Source organism: Mus musculus, chromosome 16 (assembly GCF_000001635.26).
Source record: "Mus musculus strain C57BL/6J chromosome 16, GRCm38.p6 C57BL/6J".
Lineage (NCBI taxonomy): Eukaryota > Metazoa > Chordata > Mammalia > Rodentia > Muridae > Mus > Mus musculus.
In genome coordinates, this window is record NC_000082.6 from 17,821,204 (window position 1) to 17,843,313 (window position 22,110).

Consider the following 22,110-nt stretch of genomic DNA (forward strand, 5'->3'; position numbering starts at 1 on the left):
TGTGTGAATCGCTAAGCTAGGTCATAAAGGCTATATCTTGTGCCTTACTTCTTGGATCCCTCTGGGAGAGCCAACACCATATCTTAAGGACATTAGATCTCAACTGCAAGAAACTGGTCTCTTGTTTATATCCTTTACAGCTTTATTACCCAGAAGTGGAATTGACCTGGAAGGTACATCTCACGAAAGGTCCTGAGGAAGCACATTTAGCTAGACATGGTGGAAGATGACTAAAGTTTGTTGTTTTGACCCATTTATTTGAGGGGAGGCAATCTATTGTACAACAGTAGACAACGGTACATATAGAATTAGTTTAAATAGCTAAATGAAGACAAGTTCCAGTATTTAGAATAGGGTTTCTATGAAAACAAATAGAAAAGAGCTAGACAGAAATCTATCAGTAGGCAGAAGCCAGGAGAGCAATGGGCAGGGACCAGGAGAGCGGGGAGATGGGTATTAAGGGGAGCACAGGTGCCCCTTTAGAGCAGGTGAGATCTTTAGAGCAGGCTTTTAATTTCTTTTCTGCCTACCACCCTTTGCACATGAGTAATTTTACATGGCCCTGGCTTTGTAGGAATAGATGTGCAAATCAAATATAATTGATAATCAATCAATCAATAAAAATAATTGATAATAAATCAAATAAAATCAAATCAAAGCAACTTTATTGATTGTGATAGCACAAAGCTTTAATTCCAGCCTTAGAAGGCAGAGGCAGGAGGACCTCCATGAATTCAAGATCAGCCTGGTCTACACAGTGTGTTCCAGCACATAATGAGAACCTGTCTCGATTAAAACAAAAACAAATTATCTTACAACTTTTGGTACACATGTAATTTTACCCTTTATTATTTATTGTTAAAGCAGAGAGTCTTTAAACCACTCTGAGCTCCTGTGAGGTAGTCTCACACTTTACACTGTCTGTCCAGATGCTCAATGTTTGGGCCACTCCTGAACCTCCACGTGGCTAACATACTTCCCTCTGATATTCTTAAGTTATTACTAAAATCTATACTTTATCGCTATTACTCCAGACCCAATGAGGGAGTGGCCCTTGGGGCCATTTTCCCTGATTCTTACATGGCTGGTTCTCTGTCTTCCACAGCTCTCATGTCTGTATCCTCTTCTTTCCTTCTGCCCTGGCGATTCTCCTTCTTGTTCTCCTGTGTTTCCTCTCCTGGAATCCTTAAAGTCCCACCTCTGTCCAGTCATTGGCTGCTGGCTCTTTAATGACCAGTCAGAAAACCAACTGTAGGTAGGGACACACAGCTTATGCAAGCACAAATCAAGTTCCCAACATATTGCTGTTTTTGTTTGCTTGCATTTTGAGACAGGCTATCTCTGTGTAGCCCTGGCTGTCCTGGAAATCTCTATGTGGACCAGGCTAGCCTCAAATTCACTACGATCTACCTGCCTCTGTCTCTTGAGTGCTAGGATTAAAGGTGTCCACCATCATGTCCAAACTTTATCATTTATTAAAAACAAAACAGGCAAACTGGATACTAATGAGGTGGATATACCTGTGTTGGGGAGATTTCTCAGCAAGCAGATGTGCACACACAGGTCCTTAGGACCTGAGTTCAATCTCCAGATCCCAGAAGGTGGCAGGAGAGAACCACTCCTAGAGTTGTACTCTGACCTGTACTCTGATCTGCACCTCCACAAATTCACACACATACACCTCTATGGCACACACACCTACATGTATGCCTACACTCATACACATATTTACACACACACATACACCTACACACACCTATATACATGCCTTCACTCATACGTATACTTACTCCTATACACATACTCCTAGATGCACACTATTACACACATCTCCATACACATATACACATACTTCAACATACACACATCCATGTATACACCTATACACACACTCATATATACACCTACACACACCTATACACATACTCCTATACACACACACACCTACATTCACATGCACACTTATACACACTCATATGCACACATCTACACCTACACACATACACACCTCACACATAGAAAAATAGATGCTATTTAAATTTTGTTTATAATTATGCTCCTCTTATGTGTATAGGTATTTTGCCTGCAGGTATGTCTGTGCACCATATGTATGGTTAGTCAACAAATGGGACAGAGGATGGCATTAGATTCCCTGGAACTGGAGTTGTGATCAGTTGTAAGACCCATGTGGGTGCTGGGACTTGAACCTGGTGCTTCTGGAAGACCAGCCAGGCTTTTAACTAGAGTCATCTCCCTGCTGAATGGTTGATCCCCTATGGAGTATAGAGCATCTTCAAGGTCAATGCTGAGACTGCTCCTTTTTGGAACAGCATACTGCAAAGTAGCAAAAGTGTGTTTAGGGTCAGGTCAGAAACTATTGGAAATTCTGTTTTAATCTCCAGACAAAATTTATTTAACATTTTTTTAAATGAAGTCCAAGTCAGCAACTCACACATAGTATTTATTTATTTAGTGGGTGTATGTATGTATGTGTATGTGCGCACATGCATGTACATGTATTGGTTGCTATTATGATGAAGAGACGCTATGACCAAGGCAACTTATAAAAGAAACCATGGGGCTCATGATTCCAGAGAGTAGCAGAGTCCATGACCATCAAGGCAGGGAACATGGCAGCAGGCAGGCATAGTGCTTGAGCAGTAATTGAAATCATAAAGTGGGATCTGCATGTGTGTGTGTGAGTGTGTATGTGTGTGTGTTTGTGTGTGTGACTGTGTGTGCACATACATATGTGTGTGGAGAATAGCCAGATCAGGGTTCTTGACAGTGTCCCTGGAGGGAGGACCAGGGATGAAGAAATAGAATCAGAAGCTGGACTCAGGAGGGCTGCGAGGGCTGAAAATGACCTGCACAGCTCTTCCCATGCCCCTCCAATGAGGAGGCAGAAAACAAGCAACAAAGTGAGCAGACAGCAGACCTGTAGCTCCCTTAGCTCCAAGGCGTGCTCTATGACTGAAAACAAGGTATTCATGTCTTAGTGTCTGCAACATGTCACCACATACATATGGGGGAAATGTCCAGCGCCAAGGCCCTGGCCCCACTCCAGAGCTAGCCTTGCCTGGCATGGCCCTGGCATGGTGAAGGCAGAATGCCCACATGTTATTGTCAGGGGCTCCTATCAGTCTCCCAGCCTGCCTAGACCCCAACAGAGAGAAAGAGTGAACACACGCTGCTTTCATTCATCAGAAGAAAAAAATGTTAAGCAAAATACACGACACACTAACAATAAAAGAAATGATTGCTGAAATCAGTTGTAGTAAGATTCACAGCTCCTATTCATGGACCAGCGTCACACACCACTTGCTGCAGGAGGGGAAGGGCACACACACTTCCACAGAACTCCTGGTATTGCCTATTGGAGGATGTTGACTGGAGGAACTTTCTAGGTGCTAAAAATGTCACAATTTGATTGTAGTGAGAATGTTGGTTTCTTTAAAAACACAGAAATATAAGAATGTGTTTTCATTTTAACCCCAGTACGGGATATGGCGCTGCCTCAGACTGTCCACAGCAGCTGACTGGGTTGTCTCATGCTCTAGCAGGGGTGTGATTTTACCAGCTGCAGAAAGTTTTTACAAGTGTGTGATGTTTGGAATTCTGAGGGTGTATAAATGCTAGGGCCCCAAGAGGCGTTGTGGATTGTTGGTTGTTGGTTGTGGATTGTTGGTTGTTGGTTGTTGGTTTTTGGTTGTGGATTGTTGGTTGTTGTTTGTGGGTTGTTGTTTGTTGGTTGTTTGTTGTTTGTTTGCTTGGTTGCTGTTCATGATTTGTTAAGTAGTCGTGTGTAAAGACAAAACAAGAAGAAATTAGGTATACTGACAGCAAAGATCAAACTTGCTCCAAGGTGCTCGATGCCACTAGTCAGCAGGAAGTAGTCTAAGGATAACAACGTCCCCTCCCCTCTCCTCTCTATCCTTTTCTTCTCTCCTAACTAGTGTTAGAGAGTTGGAAGGGTGGAGAAGGATGGAGGAAAGAACCCACAGAGTAGCAAAAAAACAGCTACACTTGGTCAAGGTGTTAGTTTTATGACTAAACACTATTGTAAAATTGTATCTGGATATCTGCATGGGTTATGTTCTATATAAGCTAAATAGTTATTATTATTATTATTATTATTATTATTATTATTATTATTATTATTATTATTTAGTTAACTGGGGGTGGGGGTGGTGCACTCACTTAATCCCAGAGCTCTGGAGGCAGAGGTAGGCTGATCTCTGACTTTGAGTTCCAGGACAGCCAGGACTACACAGAAAAACCCTGTCTCAAAAAACAAAACATTTGGGCTGGCAAGATAGCTTAGTGGGTAGGGGCACTGACTGTCCTTCCAAAGGTCCTGAGTTCAAATCTCAGCAACCACATGGTGGCTCACAACCATCCATAAAACCACCCATAATGAGATCTCATGCCCTCTTCTGGTGCGTATGGGTGTTTGCCTGCATGCATGTTTGTGTGCTGTATGGACCTGGTGCCCAGAGAGGTCATAAGAAGACACAGGATCCCTTGGAACTGAAGCTATTGAAGATCAGGTCCCCTGGAAGAGCAGCCCGTGCTCTTAAGTGCTGAGCCATCTTTCCAGCTCCTGCAAAATAATCAAAATAAATTAACTGAATGAGATGGCTACTACAATTGAGAAGAAAGACAACAAGAAGTAGGAACAAACATTTCACAGAGCAGGAACTGTGCGTGATTAACATGCACAGGATGGTGAAGCACGGAGTGGCAAAGCATGCTGGGAATCCTAGCACTTGGGAGATGGAGGGAGGACATGCAGGAGTTCAAGGCCAGGTTTAAAAAAAATGGCCACATAAATTAGCAACAAACATAAAACAGGGTGTTTCAACTGTCCATTGTAGAGGTATAAATAACTCAGTTGAAATACTATACAGCAGTTAAAATAAATGGTCTACAGCTACACAAACAGACGTGTAACCCTTGTAAGGACTGAAGTGTATCTCAGTGGCAGGTTACTTGCTTGGAGCAAGAAAGACAGCACTGCACAAAATCCAAACAAGAAAGGAGCGTAGGGTCGCACGGTACGTCCCACATATAGCATAAACCAATTTAAACTTTGACAGAGACAGGCAAACCAAGGCACACACTGTTCAGAAATAATACATGGTGCCTCTGGCAGGTCGGGGAAGAGCTGGGGCTCATCCTGGTTGAATAGTTGGTTTAATGAGAGTGCCTTATATAATGAGGTTTTGCTTTAAGCAGACAGTGGGTAGTATTTTGTGTTCAATTGCAGTTTATAGTAAACTCATAACAAAAAAATAATTAACCAACTTCTAGCTTTCTCATTTGGACCTAGAAGCTGGGGAGGAAAGCTCTTGATGGGGGAGGGAGTATTGGCTGAAAAGGTTCCAATGCCTGAAGAAATCTGGTTCAGGTCTTGGTAGAGGTCATATTGACATGTGAGCGCACAGATGGCATCTGCTGCTAGGGCCTCCTTGGTGACTCCTCTTGGCTCAAGGACAGCACCAGCAGCTCATGGCCACACTCTCTCCTGCGAGGTACAGGTGGGCAAAGCTTCTCCCTGGAGAAGACAAGAGCAGGATGCCCTGGCCTCTGACTGGGCAGATGGTGAAAAGATGGAGCCAGCACCAACACCTGATCCTGCTGTGTACAGAGCTCTGCCCAAAGATTTTCTTAGTGCCAAGCCTTGGGCTCACACTTAATTGATAAGGAACATGAATTTATTTATTGCATAGTGTGTGTGTGTGTGTACGTTCCTCTCTGTGTGTATGCATGTTCCTGTGTTTGTGCACATCTTTCTATGTGTGAGTGCATGTGTGTGTATATTTATTAGTATGTATATATTCTTGTGGGAGTGTGTGTATGTCCTGTGTATGTTTGTTTGTGTGTGTGTCTGCTTCTATGTGTGAGTGCAGGTTCAGAGCACAACCTGGGTGAGGTTCCTTGCCTCCCACTTTGAGGTCAAGGCCAGGCAAGCTGGCCAATGAGCTTCTGGGGATTCACTTGTCTCTGCCACTATCTCTGGAGTGACATGTAATGGGGTTACAGGTGGGCTCTACCATGCCTGGCTTTCACGAATTTGAACTTGAGTCCTCGTGTTTTACCAACTACGCTATCTCCCCAGCTGACATAGCACCCAGCAAACACAGTCATTACCAGGTAACGAGCTCATTAGGAGGTCAGACAAGGTCATTACTGAGTAATGAATCTGCCCCCTGCAGAGTCACCTGCCTCAGGTCAGTTCCCAGAAAAACCTATGTGTGGCCAGTGCGGGGAGAGGGGTGTTCAGCCCCTATGGAAGGAAGCCATGGACTGCAATGACATGCAGGCCCCCATTCTCTTCTACTCAGATTGGAAACAGATTCCCCAAGTCCAAGATCTGGAAGTTTGTGATTCTGTGTGAGCACAAACGGGCTTTCCCCCCCTCACCCGTGCTGCCCTCACCCCATCTGGCAGCATAGCCTCAGCATTTAGGGTGTGTCTGCTATGTACCAGTGCTTTTCTAAGAGTCTGAAAGTGTAGGTAGACATTAGTCAAAAGGCAAATAAGACAGGAGGGGATGCAAAGAGAAGTAGGCACAGACTGAAATGGAGGGATAGTTTCCAAAATGAAGGACCAGGGGCAGGAAGGCTGCTATGGCAGGGATGTGTGACCTGTCCTGAAGCTGAGCAGGGGGATAGTTTATGTGACATGGTATTGCAGACACAGGACAGGCACTTGCTGGAATGGGAGCAGGAGAGGGTGCCCCACTGCAGTGGCAGGCCAGGGCCTCAGGCAGCCTGGCCTGCTTTATGGCCTCCCCTTCCTGGCTTCCTTCTCCAGGAACAATGAGAAAGATCCCTCCCACAGTCTGGAAGATGACCAGGACAAACAGCTCAGCAGACAGGGGAAGGGAGACTTTGAAAGACTGTCAGACAACTGAACACATCCTTCCCAGGTGACTAGTTGTCCTGCAACAGCAGCCCTACATGCTGGCCCTGGCTACATTTAAAATGATTCAGCTGCTGGGCGGTGGAGGCACGTGCCTTTAATCTCAGCACTTGGGAGGCTGAGATGGGCAGATCTCTGTGAGTTCAAGGCCAATCTGGTCTACAGAGTGAATTCCAGGGCATCCAGGGATACACAGAAACCCTGACTTGAAAACCAAAGTCAAAAACCAAAGTCAAAGAAACAAAAAGATTCAGCCACATACTGTAGTTCGGTAGGGACTATCTGGGTAGAGCCAGGCACTGTGGTGAGATATATTCTGCTGTGGGAGGAAGAGATAGGATTCATCTCTGAACACAGAATGACAAACAGGAATTTGTAGCTGAGTAGCAGGAAGGGGTGGTGATGAGACATTTCAAAAGGGAAACAGGTACGGGCAAGGGTTCTTGTTGAAGATGCAGCCACCAGAGTGTGGGACACAGTAGAGGTTGAGGGGGGTAGATACTGGTCCTTGCTAAACTGAGTTAGTAGAATTCTTGTTTGGTTTGTGTTTTCAGAGACAGGGTCTCTTTAGCCCAGGCTGTCCCTGGGACTCACTATATAGCAAAGACTGGTCTTGAACCCACAGCAACTCTTCAGTTTCTGCTTCCCAAACACTGGGATTACAGGTGTGAGTCACGAGTTAGGCTTAGAAACTAGAACCCAGAAGGACCTAGGGAATTTTGGGAGCCTGAGTAAAGTTTGGCTGGGCAAAGGATTTTTACCACTGTCTGAGTAAGATGGAGCAGAGTTCGAACAAGGCCTTCTCCACACAGGCTGTTCATTTGGGAGGGGAGGAGCTGAGGCACACATGTGCTGGTGGGTTCATTTCCATCTCTCTCCCAGACAGAGGTTAGGGCCCAAGCCACCTCAGACTGGTCAGAGCCACCTCAGGCTGGACATTGCAGGGCTGGGAGGCTGCTGACGCCAAGACCCAGCAAACACAGTCATTACCAGGTAATGAGCTCATTAGGAGGTCAGACAAGGTCATTACTGAGTAATGAATCTGCCCCCTGCAGAGTCACCTGCCTCAGGTCAGTTCCCAGAAAACCTCTGTGTGGCCAGTGCGGGGAGAGGGGTGTTCAGCCCCTATGGAAGGAAGCCATGGACTGCAATGACATGCAGGCCTCCATTCTCTTCTACTCAGATTGGAAACAGATTCCCCAAGTCCAAGATCTGGAAGTTTGCTATTCTGTGTGAGCACAAATGCGCTCCCCCCCCCCCCCCACCACCACCACTTTCTTGGCAGCACAGAGTCTCACAACTCTGACAGGAGGGGAAACTAAGGCAAGACCATGGGAAGTATGATTACCTAGCAGGGGCTCCGGCGTTCTCGAGAGGGGTTTGCACACTCCCACTTGGCTTGAGCAGTTAAGGAATTAGAATTTTCCCAGACATTTAATGCTGGAGGAGAGGAAAGCCCGGCGCATCAGCCAGAGGGGTACTTGTCCCCCAGAAAGATTTCACAAAGTGCTGAGAACTTGTTAGATGGCCTCGCAGGACAGACTAGAGCAGAAACAGCCACAAGTCAGTAATGGGCAGGACCACACTGACCAGGATGGCTTAGCTGTTTGCACTTTTTGTTCTCCACTAAACCTAAGCCTACCAGAGTCGGCCCGGGAGATCACTGGACCCTGCTCCTTTTCTCAGTGTCACCACAGATCTATCTCCTGTCTCTGCTTGTCAATACCACTTGTCGTTTTGTCTGTTGAGAGTGAGCTTGTTAGGACTGCCAAGGTCCAGCTTGTACCCTAGAAACTCTGGTGACAGGGCCACCGGAACTCTATGTATGAGCTGAGACCCTGGACAGGCTGTATACATACAGCCGTGCCCTGATCCTGCTCCTTCCAACTCTCCTCACTCTGTCACATTCAAGAGGAAATGCCAGGGCCTCAGAGCGGCACAGGTGGTTCTTCAAAAAGCTAGTCAGGCCAGGCGTGGTGGTGCACACCTTTAATCCCAGCACTTGGGAGGCAGAGGCAGGTGGATTTCTGAGTTCGAGGCCAGCCTGCTACACAGAGAAACCCTGTCTCATAAAACCAAAAAAAAAAAAGTTACTCAGGCAGCTTCAAGGGCTCCATGCTGGCATGCACCTTCACCAAGAACTAAGTCAGAGTTCCAGAGAATGAGGCCTGGGTTTGGGGTACTTGTGCTCTGACTCCTCCCCGCTTGGGGTGAGAAATTAGTGCTCTCTCCTCCTCTAGAGCCACCAGAGTTCCTCCAACATGGCTGAGTGCTCTCCTGGCTCCCAAGTGCCCTCTGGCTCTGGGAAATAAATCCTATCTTGGTGACTGCCAGGGCTTAAAAGTATAATAGTGGCAGTAGTGACGACATTAAGTCACAGGAGGAGGTTGCCAAATCTCCATCCCTGCTTGGAGCGCCAGGTGTTCTGCCCCCACTGGCCTTATTCAGGAGTTAATGAGTGGTTTGGTCACTGACTGCCCTTTTAGAAGGTTCCACCTGGATGCACAGGGCCACAGCAGGGGCCAGATGGGGACAGCCTTGCAGCCAGGCTCCCTGTGCCACAGTGCCTGGCCTAGCCCTGGTCTAGTCAGCCCCTCTATGCAGGGAGCTAAGGGGCTGGCTGGCTCTGAGACGCTCCCGAGAGGAAGCAGAGGCTGGCCTGCCCTTGCTCCTTATTCCGTGCCAGCTCTGCCCCTGCTTTAGCCCATCTTTTCCTTTCTGAAAGCAACAGCTCTCCAAGTAACCATCTGGGTGAGGGGTGTGTGCTTTCCCACCACAGCTTCTGCCTCCAGATCTCAGCCTTGCTACCACCCATAAGACCTGGGCACCCCTGCCCCCACCCCATGGTACCGTGCCAGGCAAGATCCAGGGTCCTGTTCATGTGAGACAAGCACAAGAGCCCAGAGCCCTCCCACCTCGTGCCTTCTCCTTGAGCTCAAGAGGCTGGGCATGGTGTGCAAGTATGTGTGTGTGTTTGTTTGTGTGTGTGCGCACGCGCATGTGCATACAGACAGGTGCACACACACTTGCCTTCCAGCTTTCACCTCTGCAGCCTTGCTCTGGGCCCCTGGAGTCCCCTGTGCCTTCCTGCATGACCCCTGCCACAAGCAGTCTTAACAAAGGACAATGTGGACCTCTCTGTAGAGGCTTAGTTTGTAGCTCAGCATAGTCATAAATATCCCGAGTCAAGTATAAACCCACGAGAACATCCACTTCTCTGCACACAGTACTCCTGCCTCTAACATCTGCAAGCTTAGAGTCTCTGTCTGCCTCTGTCACCCTCCTAGCTTGTTAGGCTTCTTGGGCGCAGACTTGGTTCAAGAAGGGGAGAGCCTCTCTACCACACAGCCTGGAAAGCAGGCCTGGGGCAGGGATTCAGGGCTTTGTAGTCAGCAGCAGGGGTTTGGGGAGAGGCATGGTTAATGAGCTCTAGAATTCATCTGGGCCAATACAGGAGGTCCCAGGGGAACAGGTAAGTCACCAAGAACAGGGGACACTTAAGACGCTGAGTGTCACATTCTCATCTCCTGGCTTTACCTACATGAGCCAGAGTGAATGAACTAGAAGGGAAACAGGCGGTCCCCCACCAGGCTGCCACAGACAGTTGACAGCAACCCCACCCTCCGCACATGTGCACACATGCAGTTACAGGGATGCAGAGGCTAGCCTCTGCACCTGGGCACACAGATCCAGCCTCGGCTCCCAGCACTGCTGGATCCCCACAGAGCCCTCCCTCCTTACAATTTTCTTCGGAGGTTCCAGGGCACTGAGCACCCAGAGTGCTAACAACGCCCCAGGGACGATGAGAACAACATGCTCACGCTTGGTGGGGAGATCCTGCCCTCTAGAGGGACACAGGACCCACTGTACCATGCGCACGCACAGCGCAGGATGTATGGGCTGGGAAAGAACCAGGCTCCCCAGAAAGTGAAAGGGTACTAAAGACAGTCAGGGGAGGAAAGATTAGCTAGGGTAGCCATGGGCCCTTACGGGGCTCGGCAGGGTGAGTGCAAGTGCTTAACCCTGGACGGCCATGTTCCATATTATTCCTTCGTCAAACCTTCAGCACATTTAGCAACACTAAGGACCTAGCTTTGTGCCAGACAACACAGAAGAGCCAGCCATGGGTTCAGGCACCTCACTGTGGAAGGGCAGAGTCACTGAAAAATCACTGTAAGCCAGATGCAATGGTAGAGCCTACAACCCTGGCTACTGGTGAGGCTGAAGCAGGAGGGATCATTTGAGTGCAGGAGGTCAAGACCAGTCTGGGCAACATAGCAAGGCCTTGTCTCAGAACTAAACAGAAACGCACTGGAGAATTGGCTTGATGGTTAAAGTCTCATTCGAAAGGCCTCGGTTTGAGTCCCAGCATTTACATGGAGCCTCACCACCCGCTCAGGCACCAAGTGGTACATGACACACATGCACACAAAACACTCATTTGCATAAAATAAAAATTCTAAAAAAAATCACCCCCAAACTAAACAAAAACCAGAGCTAGCTGGGATAGGTGGAGTGCTTCCTCGGAAGGAAGAAATTCCGGGGTTTAATCTCCAGTCTGACTGCATTAACTGGGCATGGTAACAGACACCTGTAATCCCAGCACTCAAGAGGCAGAGCAGGAGGAATTCAGTCAGTCCTGGCTACATAAGGAGTATGAGAGCAGTTTTGGCTACATGAGACCCCATTTAAGAGACGTTGTGAAGTTACTTGAGGTTGAGGCTCCCTTTACTTGTGAGATTGGGTGGACAAGGAAAGTTCAGGGTCCCAGTGGGAAAAGCAGAAACTGTCGGAAGAGGGGAGGCATGGAGCCTATGTATGTAAAGATGAAGAGGGTGGCTAGGGTGCGTGGTCAGAGAGGTTAAACAGGATATGAGCAGGATAGGCATGAGATGGGCTGGGGCTCAGCAGTCTCTAAGTCCCTTAGAAAGGAGGGTAGAGGGGCGAAAGCTTGGAGCTGGAGATGCCAGTGAGAAAGATGAATTCTCACTCGTGGCTGAGTGTGCTATGTGGGAGACACAAGAGACAGAGCGGCTAGAATGGCATAGGCTGCTGTGGCCAGGACAACGTGAAAGGAAGGTAAGGGGGGCTTTGCTTCTGGCTTTACGGTGTCTTGGCTTTAGCAGCCGTTGCGCCATGTGCTATTGCTGCTGCCTAGAGGCCAACCTAAGTCTCATATGGGGGCCCCCAGCCGACAACATGGTCCCTAAGGCCAAATTTCAAATACCCCTGCCTACGGGCACAGCCCTCCCCCATACCCGCGGCCTCCCCGGAGCCCCAGCCACTCAGGAATTGGCCCTGCAGGGGTTCCCCCAGGCCCGGTCGTTCCCACAGACGTCCCAGGGCGCGTTCCCGCGGGCCCCGCGGTCGCTAGGCTGCAGGCTGGGGCCCTGGCCCTCTCAGCGGGGCTGGCAGAGAGCGGTGCAGACGGCAGCGCATGGCGGCAGAGCCCGGGCGCTCGTGGACTCAGGCGCGCGGCGCGTACGGCGTTAGAGAGGCGCTGAGGAGGGGCGTGGGCCGCCGGCTAGACCCGAGCTCGCAGCCCAACGGGCCGGTTCCCGAAGATGCCCGCGCCCCGGGCCGCCTGGCTCGCCTGCGTGGCCAGCTGCGGGTCGAGGCGGCGGCGCGAGCCGAGGCGCCGCGACTGCTGCGGGTGGTGGAGCGCGCGGGCGCGCGAGCCGGGGCGGCGGAGGCCGGCGAGAGGAGCGACGCGCGCAGCGGCGGCTCGGTGTGCTCGGTGTGCGGGGAGCCGCGCGGCGGCGCCACCTATCCCGCGGGCGTCCTGGAGGTGAGCGAGCGGCGGCTGCAGGAGGGGCTGGCGGCCGTGCGCGCCGAGCTGGGCGCGGGGCTCGAGGCGCTGCGTGCGGAGCTGCGGAGCGAGCTGGATGCCCTGCGCGCCCTGCTGCCGCCGCCGCAGCAGCAGCAGCCGCTGCCGCCGCCACCCGCCCGCCGGGAGCCCCGGGGCCCCGCCTTGCTACGGGCGCTCGGCACGGTGAACGCGTTGGTTTCGTCCTCCAGGGCAGCGGAGAACGGACCGGACACCCCCGCGGACAGCCTGGCGAACCGAGCCATGGCCCGCAAGAACCACAAGAAAACTCCAGTGCCTCCAGCGGCTGCGCAAAGCGGCGGAGACTGAGGGACTGGAGGCAAATCGGACGATGTGCGGTGCTTCTACAGATTCCTCAGATGCCGCCAGCCGACATTCCATTATTTAGAGGATGGGCGGCAGAGGCTATGTAGATGGTTTTGCGATGTGGTTGATGGCCGCCCAGGACTGACTCTGGGCTGTAGAGCCAGCCCCCTCTTGGCCTTGGAGCTGGGGAAGAATCTGAACCAGAGTGGCACTGCCTGAGAGGAGCAGCTGGCCGGAGCCAAGGGATCTGCAGCCTGGAGGCAAATGCTTGCCGTTGTCTTAAAGTCCTAGAGAGCACTAGAATAGTGTCAACTATAACGGACTTTAGAAACCTAAGGTAGCTGAGGACAGTGCCACTTCAATGTACCCCTCTACATGACATCACTTTCCTAGCCATCACCGCTCTACTGGTAATGGAGGCCACCCTTCTGCTGTGGTATCATGTTATCAGTATCTTTTGGACTCAGCCTCAGACACTGATAAGGACGACAGTTGTGCCCTTACTTAGCCTCCCAACAGCAGCCCAACACCAGCTTCTCTTTAGAAAATACTCCACAAGGCAGTAAGTCGGCAAGCCTGGTTTCATAGCGCTTGCTGTCTCTTTCAAAACCAGCCAATTCGGTGCCTCCTGTTGGAGCCTGCTTTTTCTTAAAAACTGGCCTCAGAATTTCAACCCGGGTCATCATTTTAATTGGGCACAGTAACTCCCTTTGCTGTTAAGTATAATAAAATGCAGTTTCTGGCATAGGTGGCATTACTAAGATGTACTGACTTTCTCCCTTCCCTCTGACCAGAAGACTTAAATAATGCATTGTTGCCAGTGGGTATCTGAGTGGGTCTCAGTTTTGGAATAAGTTTCTATGGCCATGGTGGACAAGAGGACAGTCACCCAAGAGCCTCTCAGTTCTGTGGCCAGGAACATTGAGGCTGCAATGAGGTTAGGGAGGATTCTCTACCCGCCATCCCCTTGACCACTAGGCATGCAATCCTTCCCAGACACATTAGGCCAAGGTCACTATGCACGATTTATTGGGGAAATACTATTGTAGAATCATTGCTGGACCTAGGGACCCTGCCAGAGTCTCAGGCCAACTCCCAAGCCCACAAGAGCCAGGTGCAAACAGGGCAGGGTAGAGACTGATGATCGGACGGATGCTTCGGGAGAGGCTGATATCCTGCGCCCTCCAAGAGGCTGCTGGGGGCGGAAATTACTCGTGAGTGGTCTGGGGTGCAAACCTGGTGGCCCAGTCTGAAGCACGGCCTGGAACTGGACTACCTGAGGGTGGGTAAAGATGGGTCAAGATGTGACAGGGCAGGCCAAGAAGGCGGGGGTAACAGAGACTGGGCGTGGAGGAATGGCAGTGACTCCCACCTGCGCATGCCCAATGGGTACGGTGTTTTCAAAGACAGTCCAGAGCACCGCTGGCTCACAGCCCGGCGTGGTCAGAGACCCAGAGTATCGGTAGTACCGCAAGAGCCGCAAAGCACTTGGCAGCAGAGAGGCCAGTGCAAAGGTGGACGTCAGATTCACAGCTACCCCTGTATAGTAGAGACACTGGAACTCGCCTCTCCTGCTCTTGCTCCTCACCCTCATCACCCAGCCCAGTAGGGACCCCACAGCTCCTTACCAGGTGAAGATAAATTTTTCAGGCCAGACACAATGGCAGAGAAATTGGTATTGTCCCTGTCTTCCTCCTGTGGAAGAGTTTTAAGACATTTTGATGTTCTCTACCTCCACTCCCTTTCTCTCCCCCTCACTCTCCTCCCCCGTGTGTGTGCGTGTGTGTGTGTGTGTGCGTTCATGTGTGTGTGTGTGTGTGTGTGTGTGTGAAGGTAAAATAGCTGAAAATAGCTGAAAATAGCTGGGACAGCAGTGGGAAGGGCCCAGCTGGAGGCTCTGGGAGATCTGGGGATGAAGAAGATGACCTACCATGAGGCCCAGCAACACTCCATCGCTTTGGCCCCCACCTCCTTGGTGGGGAGTTCCCTGGGCATCTGGACGTGAACTGACTGTCTTCATGGCTAGCTTCATTTATAGAGCGTCCCCTGCCACCTCCCTACATCATGTGTAGAGCCTCCTCTTCATTCACGAGGATTTGGACTCATCTGTGTATCCCATTGTTAAAGCTGCTTAGCCCATTTGTGTGCATGTGTTGGTGGGGGGCAGTGAGCTCTTCTGAGTTCTCTAAGTCTTTCAGAGCTGAAGATCCCTGGTCCCTCCACACAACTCCAAGTCCCTGTTTCTGGAAACATGTACGGGGCCACAGCCCCTTCCTCACCACCAACAGCACAGCCAGTATAGCAAACCCATCTGGTTGGCTCCGTGCATCCTCCATGCTCTGGTACTTTGTGTTCATGTGGACCATGTGCATCTAGGGGATACAGAACAAAGGTAGTGACCAGCTGCTCTCTGCTCCCTACGCCTGTCTTCCTTCTGGTCCACCCTGAACCCACCTCCATAGAGCCATGCTTCTCATCCAGGCTGTGCTCGGAGCCTTGGTGCCCTGGGCTGCCCCAGTGGAAGTGCAGCTGCAGTAGCCGGTACTCTGGTGACGGGAGCCCAGCCCCTCGGATGGCTGGGCAGTTCTGCTGACAGGAATTTACTCGAAGTAGCACTGAAGGCAGGGAGCACATGAGAGTTTTCCTCACCAGCAGACTCCCCAGGGTAGGAATAACACTGTCACTAGCAGTTTCAGTTATGAGGACCTTGACTTCTTTCCAGCATCTTGGCATCTGGACATGAACTGACTGTCCTCAGGGGTCATGGCTAGCTTCATTTATAGAGGGTCCCCTGCCACCTCCCTACATCGTGTGTAGAGCCTCCTCTGCTTTGTCCACGAGGATTTGGACTCGTCTGCGTATCCCATTTTTATAGCTGGTTAGCCCATTTGTGTTGTGTGTTGGGGGGTAGTGAGCTCTTTTGAGAAGCTGGTGTCTCAGCTCGTCTGTGGGTCCTCATCCCTGTGTATGGGTGAGGTTCCTGTAAGCTGTATGGAGTCCTGCTTCTGTGTGGCAGTCTCAACCTTATGATGCTGACCTGTGTGGCCATCGTTCTCCAGGACCCAAGGATCTTGAGGGGCTGAATCATAGCCTTGAAAGATGAAGGGCTTAAGAGTGTAGTCCCGCTGGACCAATCGAAGGTCAATGTTGATAGGGGACTGGGTTGGGCCCCCACAGGCAGGTGCTAGTTCCTTCCAGTGGGCAGGGCCTGAGAAAAGAAGGACTAGTGTCTGCAGCAGGGGTCTCAAAGGCAAGTCTGGGAGTACAACGAGGGATTCCATATACCCAGATGCCCTCCCTCTGCCCTCCACACACCTGGCTGCAGCAGCACCCATCTGACTTATAAGTCTGCAAGCATACTGGCCCACAGAGAGATAAGGTAGGAGGGTCTGGGACACGGCTGCATACTCATGCTGGGGACCATCCCAACACACACATGATCTAGCCACACCCATAGACTCACAGACCCTGACAGCAGACACACAGAATCACAGTGTCCAGTTCTTTGGAGCACAGGAGCTGACAGAGACCAGACAGATCCACATAGCCTGTTACAACTGTTCTCACCACACTTTGGGTCTTGGGAGTCGTAGCACCAGGTACCTGTAGACAGGAGGCAGGGGACCACTGTGGTTCTTTATAAAGTTCCATCTTGACCCCAGTCCAGGAATGGAGACAGGTTAGCCAGTAGAGGCTGTTCCCTTGTCAGTGCGTCTCCTCCCAAACTTGCCCCATCACTGGTAGGTAGGTGGTGTCAGGCAGAGCCTTGGTGCTCACCACTGGAGTCCACCTGTGCCGCCAGTTGTATAAGGAGGAAGCTGAGCAAGAAGTCCAGGGCCCACATGATGCTGCAGTGGCTGACTCCGGAGAACTGCAAAGTGGATGAGGAATGTACAGCCAGGCTACTTAGAAGGCTGCTCTGCATTCATTGGTAGGTGAACTAGAGGTCTGGATAAGCCCTGTGGACATGCTGAGGTGAGGCTAGAGTAGGTGGAGCCCAGGTAGAGCCACTAGGAATGGAGGTGGGCTGGAGCCTAAACTTCAGAGCTGCTGCAGCCAGTGTAACTGTTGGCATTTCTCCCGAAGGGCGTCTGGTTATTACTCTTACAGCAGTGAAAATGAGTAACAGAGACCAGGAGTGACATGCCGAAACCACCGTCAAAGAAATTAGTTCAAGAGGTGAGGGCACATTGGATCCTACTGCCCAAGACTTAGGCTAGGAGGCATGGCTGTTCTTTCTCATGCTACAAGTTTGAGATTCCAACCCGTTCCAAGTCCAGGTCCACATCAGCCTTCCTATTGATGCTCGTCTGAGGACTACCCTCCCAAAGACAAAGGTCTCAGGAGAAGCTGCAGCCCTCCTGTGGTGGGGATACTACAGTGGCTCAAGTCCCTGGCACTCTGGAGGGAAGTGTCTGTGCCTCCTTGGCTTCCTGATGTGCTTCTGCACATGGGCACCATGTCTGAGCAGGTTAGGCTGAACAATGACTACCAGGGAGTGGGCTGGAGGGCTGCCCCTCTCAGTATTCCAGTTCTCAGCATCTCTTTCCCATGGTATAGCTTAGTGGAAGAGTACTTGCTTAGCATGTCTCCTTGGATTCTCCCTCAGCACTGCTGGAGGACCAGGCTCTTCCTTGAAGAGAGGACAGGGAGGAAAGGGCAGTGTTGGCAGAGCCCCAGGCACCCTGCTTCAGATGTGTTGAGGGTAGAATGAAGCTCCTGTCCCCACCAAAGGCCTCAGCAGATCCTTCTTAACCCAACCCCTTGCCAGCCTTTGTGACAGCCTGCTGTAGTTACTGGCCCTTCTGAGTTAGGACAGTGAACTTGATTACAGCTGAAAGTCTGGTTCCTGAGTTTGACCAATAAGGGCTCTTGCATGTATGGGGTGCAAATACATAAACTCATGCACAAACACACAAAAACTATAAAAATTAAAATATTGTGTGGGGCATGGAGGTGCACACCTTTGTTGTGTGTAGTTTTAAAAAACATGCTACCACCTTGCCTGGGATTGCGGGGCGGGGGGGGGGGGGCCCGCTGCGCCACCAGCCACTCCTGGCTCCCTTTTGTTCCACCAGGCTTAGCTCCAGGATCCTCAAAACCAAGCCCTAAGCTGGCTTCCTTTTCTACCCACCTTTGCTCCAGGAGGGGATTGCATTACCAGCCCACTCCTGGGACCCTAGAATCCGAGGACAAAAGACACACACTCAGCCTTGTTACTTTAACTTGCCTGTTAAGCACAAATCTCTCCTGCCTGGGAATGCATGCCCTTTCCAATTTATTATCTCCATCTCTCCTTCCGCCCTAAACTTAGTGGCTTGTTCTATTTAGCCCCTGCCAGACATCTTTGGCAACCCGGCCACAGGCCCTCACTGCCCAGATCTTACATGGTTGCTGTGTCCCTTTTCCTCCAAAGCATGGCAGAAAAACCCTCTCTCCTTCCCTACGTCTCCTTTCCTCTTGAGATCTGGATAACACACACACACACCCCACACGCACGCAAACATTGCTATCAAGAATCCTGGTGTCTCACAGAAATGATAGTAAATGCTTTTTCTGCTTCTCACCCCCAGCAGGCTGAGTGCCATAGTGGGTGGGTGTAACCCCCTCTTTTCAGGAGAGGCCTCAGCCCAAGGCAATAGGCTATGCAAGTCTTTAGCATCTTAGGACTTCTGGAAAGACAAGATCATCCAATTTTTTATAGATTGAAATCTTCTCAGAGGACTCAAGCCTTTCCAGCCCTGTAGGAAAAGGCATTGAACAGCCCAGTCCTGGGTGTAAGTTGCCAATCGCTACCCTCCAAGCTGCAGCTCCTGCTGGAAGGAGCTGCTTACAGCCACCTGGATGGTCAGAGATGAAGTCCAGCGCCCTCCCTGCACTGGACACTAGTAACGGGGATATACCAGCCCTGGCATTGACTGTAGTGTAACTTCAGAGGAGTGTGGCCCCTTGCCATGCACCCTCCAGAGGCTCCAAGCTCAGCCATCTGGTCCTCAACCAAGGGGTGTCAGAAGCCAACTGGATGCCTGTAAGGGCTGAAAACTTAGGAGAGCCCTGTCGAGGGGCTGGCCACAGCAAGAACTGACCATGCTTTTTCCATAACACAAGTTTATTTGGCATTGGATGAAATGGTTCTCACAGCATCTTAAGAAAGGATCAATGCCAACCTGACCAAAAAAATACACCCAAACTAAAACCTTTAATGAAAGGAATATGTAAAAACAGGCATTGAGACAATGTACAGTATCAAATTCCACTTCAAGGCAGGTCAGAGGGCACCTGGCCTCAGAAGAGTGGCAAGGCAGTCCTGGGAAAGGGGCCTCCTAGGAGCCTGTCCCTCTGGGGCCTTGCGGGATGGGTAAAGAACACACAAACCTCATCAAATCTTGGATTTGGGATTATTCACCAGTGAGATCTGGCAGACTCCAGTGCTTGGAACTGGAATAGCAATAGTCTAAACAGCCCCCAACAGAGGCCTTCCATGCACCCCTAAGGCATGGGGGACGGACCCCACAGGCCTGACAAGCCTACCTCTGTAGCACCAGTCCACTTTAGGTCACCCTCTCCACTGGGCCTCCTAATCTCAACCCCAACAGCCATTTGGTCCCCACGTAAGTTCCAGTCTGTGCAGTCTCCTGAGGCACTGCTGTGTGGTCCTTAGGGCTCTTTTGGGTGGCCTGGCACCAACACAATTCCCAATTGTTGCTCTGGAGCATGGCTGCCCAGCGCCCAGCACTTAGGACTTGCTGGAGGCATGACGAACTTCCTGATGTCCTTAGCAATGGGTAGAGGGGGCAAGGGCCCTCTGCAGAGGGATGTCTGCAGCAGATGGTCTGTGGGCTCAGACATGGGGCAGACTATCCGTAAGCAATCATATACTCCTGTCAGCCCTGGGGACCTGGTCTGAAGATGCTCCGTATGGGAAGGGGAAACATAGGTTCCAAGTAGTGTAAGGCTGCACCTAGAGCTGTGTGGGTCTGATCATGCACAACAGAACAGACACCAGTCACCTCCACTCCTGTTCTCACCTGCACAGGAGTCACAGGCCCACTGACCACAGCCTAGAAGAAGCTCAAAGGTGCAAGAGTGGCCCATGGGCAAATGGCTCATGTGGGGTATTGTCCCCTGTCCTGAGCTCCTGTGAACCATTATCACCTGCAAACATTTGGCCACATTAGGACACACACACAGATATAAAGACCCAGACATCCAACATAAAAAAGACACGAATGTGCTAAAAATTGCACAGAACCTTGCTTAATCTCCAAACCTTAGAAATGCTAAAGGCCTGTGTCAGGAGACAAGACCACTGCATGGAGCTGGAGCTGGCAATGGAGTCCTTTGGGAAAAATCCCCAGGTACCCGGTTGCTGTGGAGGGACTGGGAGGCATGTATGTGGCTGGCAGACACTGGGCTCCAGCAGTGTTCACGGGGTGAAGTGGACTCAGATGACAACTCAGGATGTCCACTTGAACCATTCTCTTCCCAAACAACCCTTTATGGCACAGATAGGATGAACGGGCATGGCTAGACCCAGTGGTCATTCACCAGCAAGCAGAGCACAGGGATCCAGAGTGTGGCAGAGAAAAGCCAGCATGCCCCAACCCTCCACAAGGGTCTAGAGTCTACTCCTGGGGAGCCATGCAGAGGTATACCATGGAAGAGTGCTAGGAATGAGCAGGGCCTCCTGCCACAGTGCTGGCCTCAAAGCAAAGCTAGAAATGGTGTGGCAAGTTCAATTTCCTCCCAGGGATCGATCGGCACCTTGAAATTTGCAGCTGGCCCCGGACAGGAAGCCCCCAGAGAGCCAGTACAGCAGCTGTGAATGCTTTCCCCAGAAGCAGTTCAGATGCTCTGCTGCCTCTAAGCAGCCACTAGCGCTAGCTCTACTGTGTCTACACTGGCTGATGACTGGCTCCTAAGGGTGAGAATGCAGTAAGCAAGCCCATCCAAAGATGTACTTGGTATAAGTGAAGCCCACTGCCTCTGCTTCTTGGAAACGTGTGCTTTCAACACCTGTGTCATTCCACCATTTAAAGAAGAGACTAACAGCCCCCAGGTAAAGATGGTACAGGCACTTGCTCCTCTCTGAGTGCCTGATTTCAGTTTCTATGTACACACCCGCAGCTGGTGGGGATGTGGCAGTGGAGTAGGGTCCAGGCTATGACAGGACCCCTTCAAGTCCCCCACTGAGATAGGTGTCTTCTGGACAAGAAACATACACTCCTAGCCCACGGGGGGCCACAAGCTGAGCCACCTAAACCACAGTGTTGAGGGAAGCACGGGGGAGGCGCCCACCCCCTGGCGGTGCTTCTGTAGCTGGGGTGCTTCCACTCTGGGCGGGATCAGGAGGCACCAGCAGGGCACTGCTACTGTCTGTAGAGTCTTCCAGATCTGCTAAGGATGTCTCTGCAGGGGGCAGCGGCTGATCCAAGTGCCTGGGCAATGCACCTTCAATGCCACCATCTCTTGGGGCTGGCAGGCTGGCCTCCACAGGCTCAAAGGCATCGTCATCTGCAAGGGAACAAAAGGATGTCAGATGTAAGTGAAGGCCTGGGCAGAAGTAGGTTCCTGTCCTAAACATGCCCTGATTTCTGAGTGCTAACAGGACCTAGGGGAGCTCCTTGCTTAATGTTCTAGCAGACAAAAGTTCATCTTGCCACCAGTTTATGGTAGGTGAAATGCAGTGACCAACTCGTCAGAATAAAGGGAGAGCAGAGGGGAACCTCCTCTGACTCGGCAGGGACATAACACCCAGGGCTGCAGCACAACTTTGACAACCAGAGCAAAGGGGGTTGGGGGGGCGGGCAGCCTTGACAACTACTGCTGTCAGCAGATAGCCAGACGAAGGCACTCCTCAAGTCTACCTTGCCTTGGACTTTGGGCTGTTTCTAAATGCTGGTGATGAGGCCTTGGCTATGGACAGCCTCCAGGACTCCAACCCTGCCCTGAAGCCGAGGCTGGGCAGAGTGGGGATCTACAGCCATCTAGTACAGTCTCGGCAGAAAGCTTTCTTTCTCAACCTCTCTGGTGTGAAGGTCCAAGAGAGG

General features: G+C 51.0%; 2 protein-coding genes and 1 long non-coding RNA gene across 5 annotated transcripts in view; 1 reads left to right on the forward strand and 2 right to left on the reverse strand.

Annotated features, from left to right (window-relative positions):
• The first annotated feature begins 11,915 nt into the window (after nucleotides 1-11,915).
• On the forward strand, nucleotides 11,916-13,816 carry B830017H08Rik (RIKEN cDNA B830017H08 gene). Its single transcript, NR_027959.1, has 2 exons — nucleotides 11,916-12,366; nucleotides 13,149-13,816. It is a non-coding gene; the product is annotated as an RIKEN cDNA B830017H08 gene (long non-coding RNA).
• A 256-nt stretch (nucleotides 13,817-14,072) lies between these two features.
• On the reverse strand, nucleotides 14,073-16,983 carry Car15 (carbonic anhydrase 15). 2 transcript variants are annotated; one of them, NM_030558.2, is made up of 8 exons: nucleotides 16,838-16,983; nucleotides 16,628-16,663; nucleotides 16,098-16,268; nucleotides 15,515-15,675; nucleotides 15,340-15,432; nucleotides 14,689-14,755; nucleotides 14,433-14,599; nucleotides 14,073-14,336 (listed from the first exon to the last, which is right to left on the reverse strand). In NM_030558.2, the coding sequence occupies exons 1-8, from the start codon at nucleotides 16,902-16,904 to the stop codon at nucleotides 14,124-14,126; spliced, it is 975 nt and encodes a 324-aa protein (NP_085035.1). In that variant the 5' UTR covers nucleotides 16,905-16,983; the 3' UTR covers nucleotides 14,073-14,123. The 2 variants fall into 2 exon arrangements, with proteins under 2 accessions (NP_085035.1, XP_017172654.1); XM_017317165.1 differs by having other exon boundaries at nucleotides 16,098-16,663; nucleotides 16,838-16,900.
• A 2,168-nt stretch (nucleotides 16,984-19,151) lies between these two features.
• The window catches only part of Dgcr2 (DiGeorge syndrome critical region gene 2), a 51,374-nt gene continuing 48,415 nt past the window's right edge, over nucleotides 19,152-22,110 (reverse strand). For both annotated transcript variants that reach the window (NM_001109750.1, NM_010048.3), the window contains exon 10: nucleotides 19,152-21,574. In NM_001109750.1, coding sequence (NP_001103220.1) covers nucleotides 21,318-21,574 — 257 coding nt within the window. In that variant the 3' untranslated portion in view covers nucleotides 19,152-21,317. The remainder of the gene's footprint in view (nucleotides 21,575-22,110) is intronic.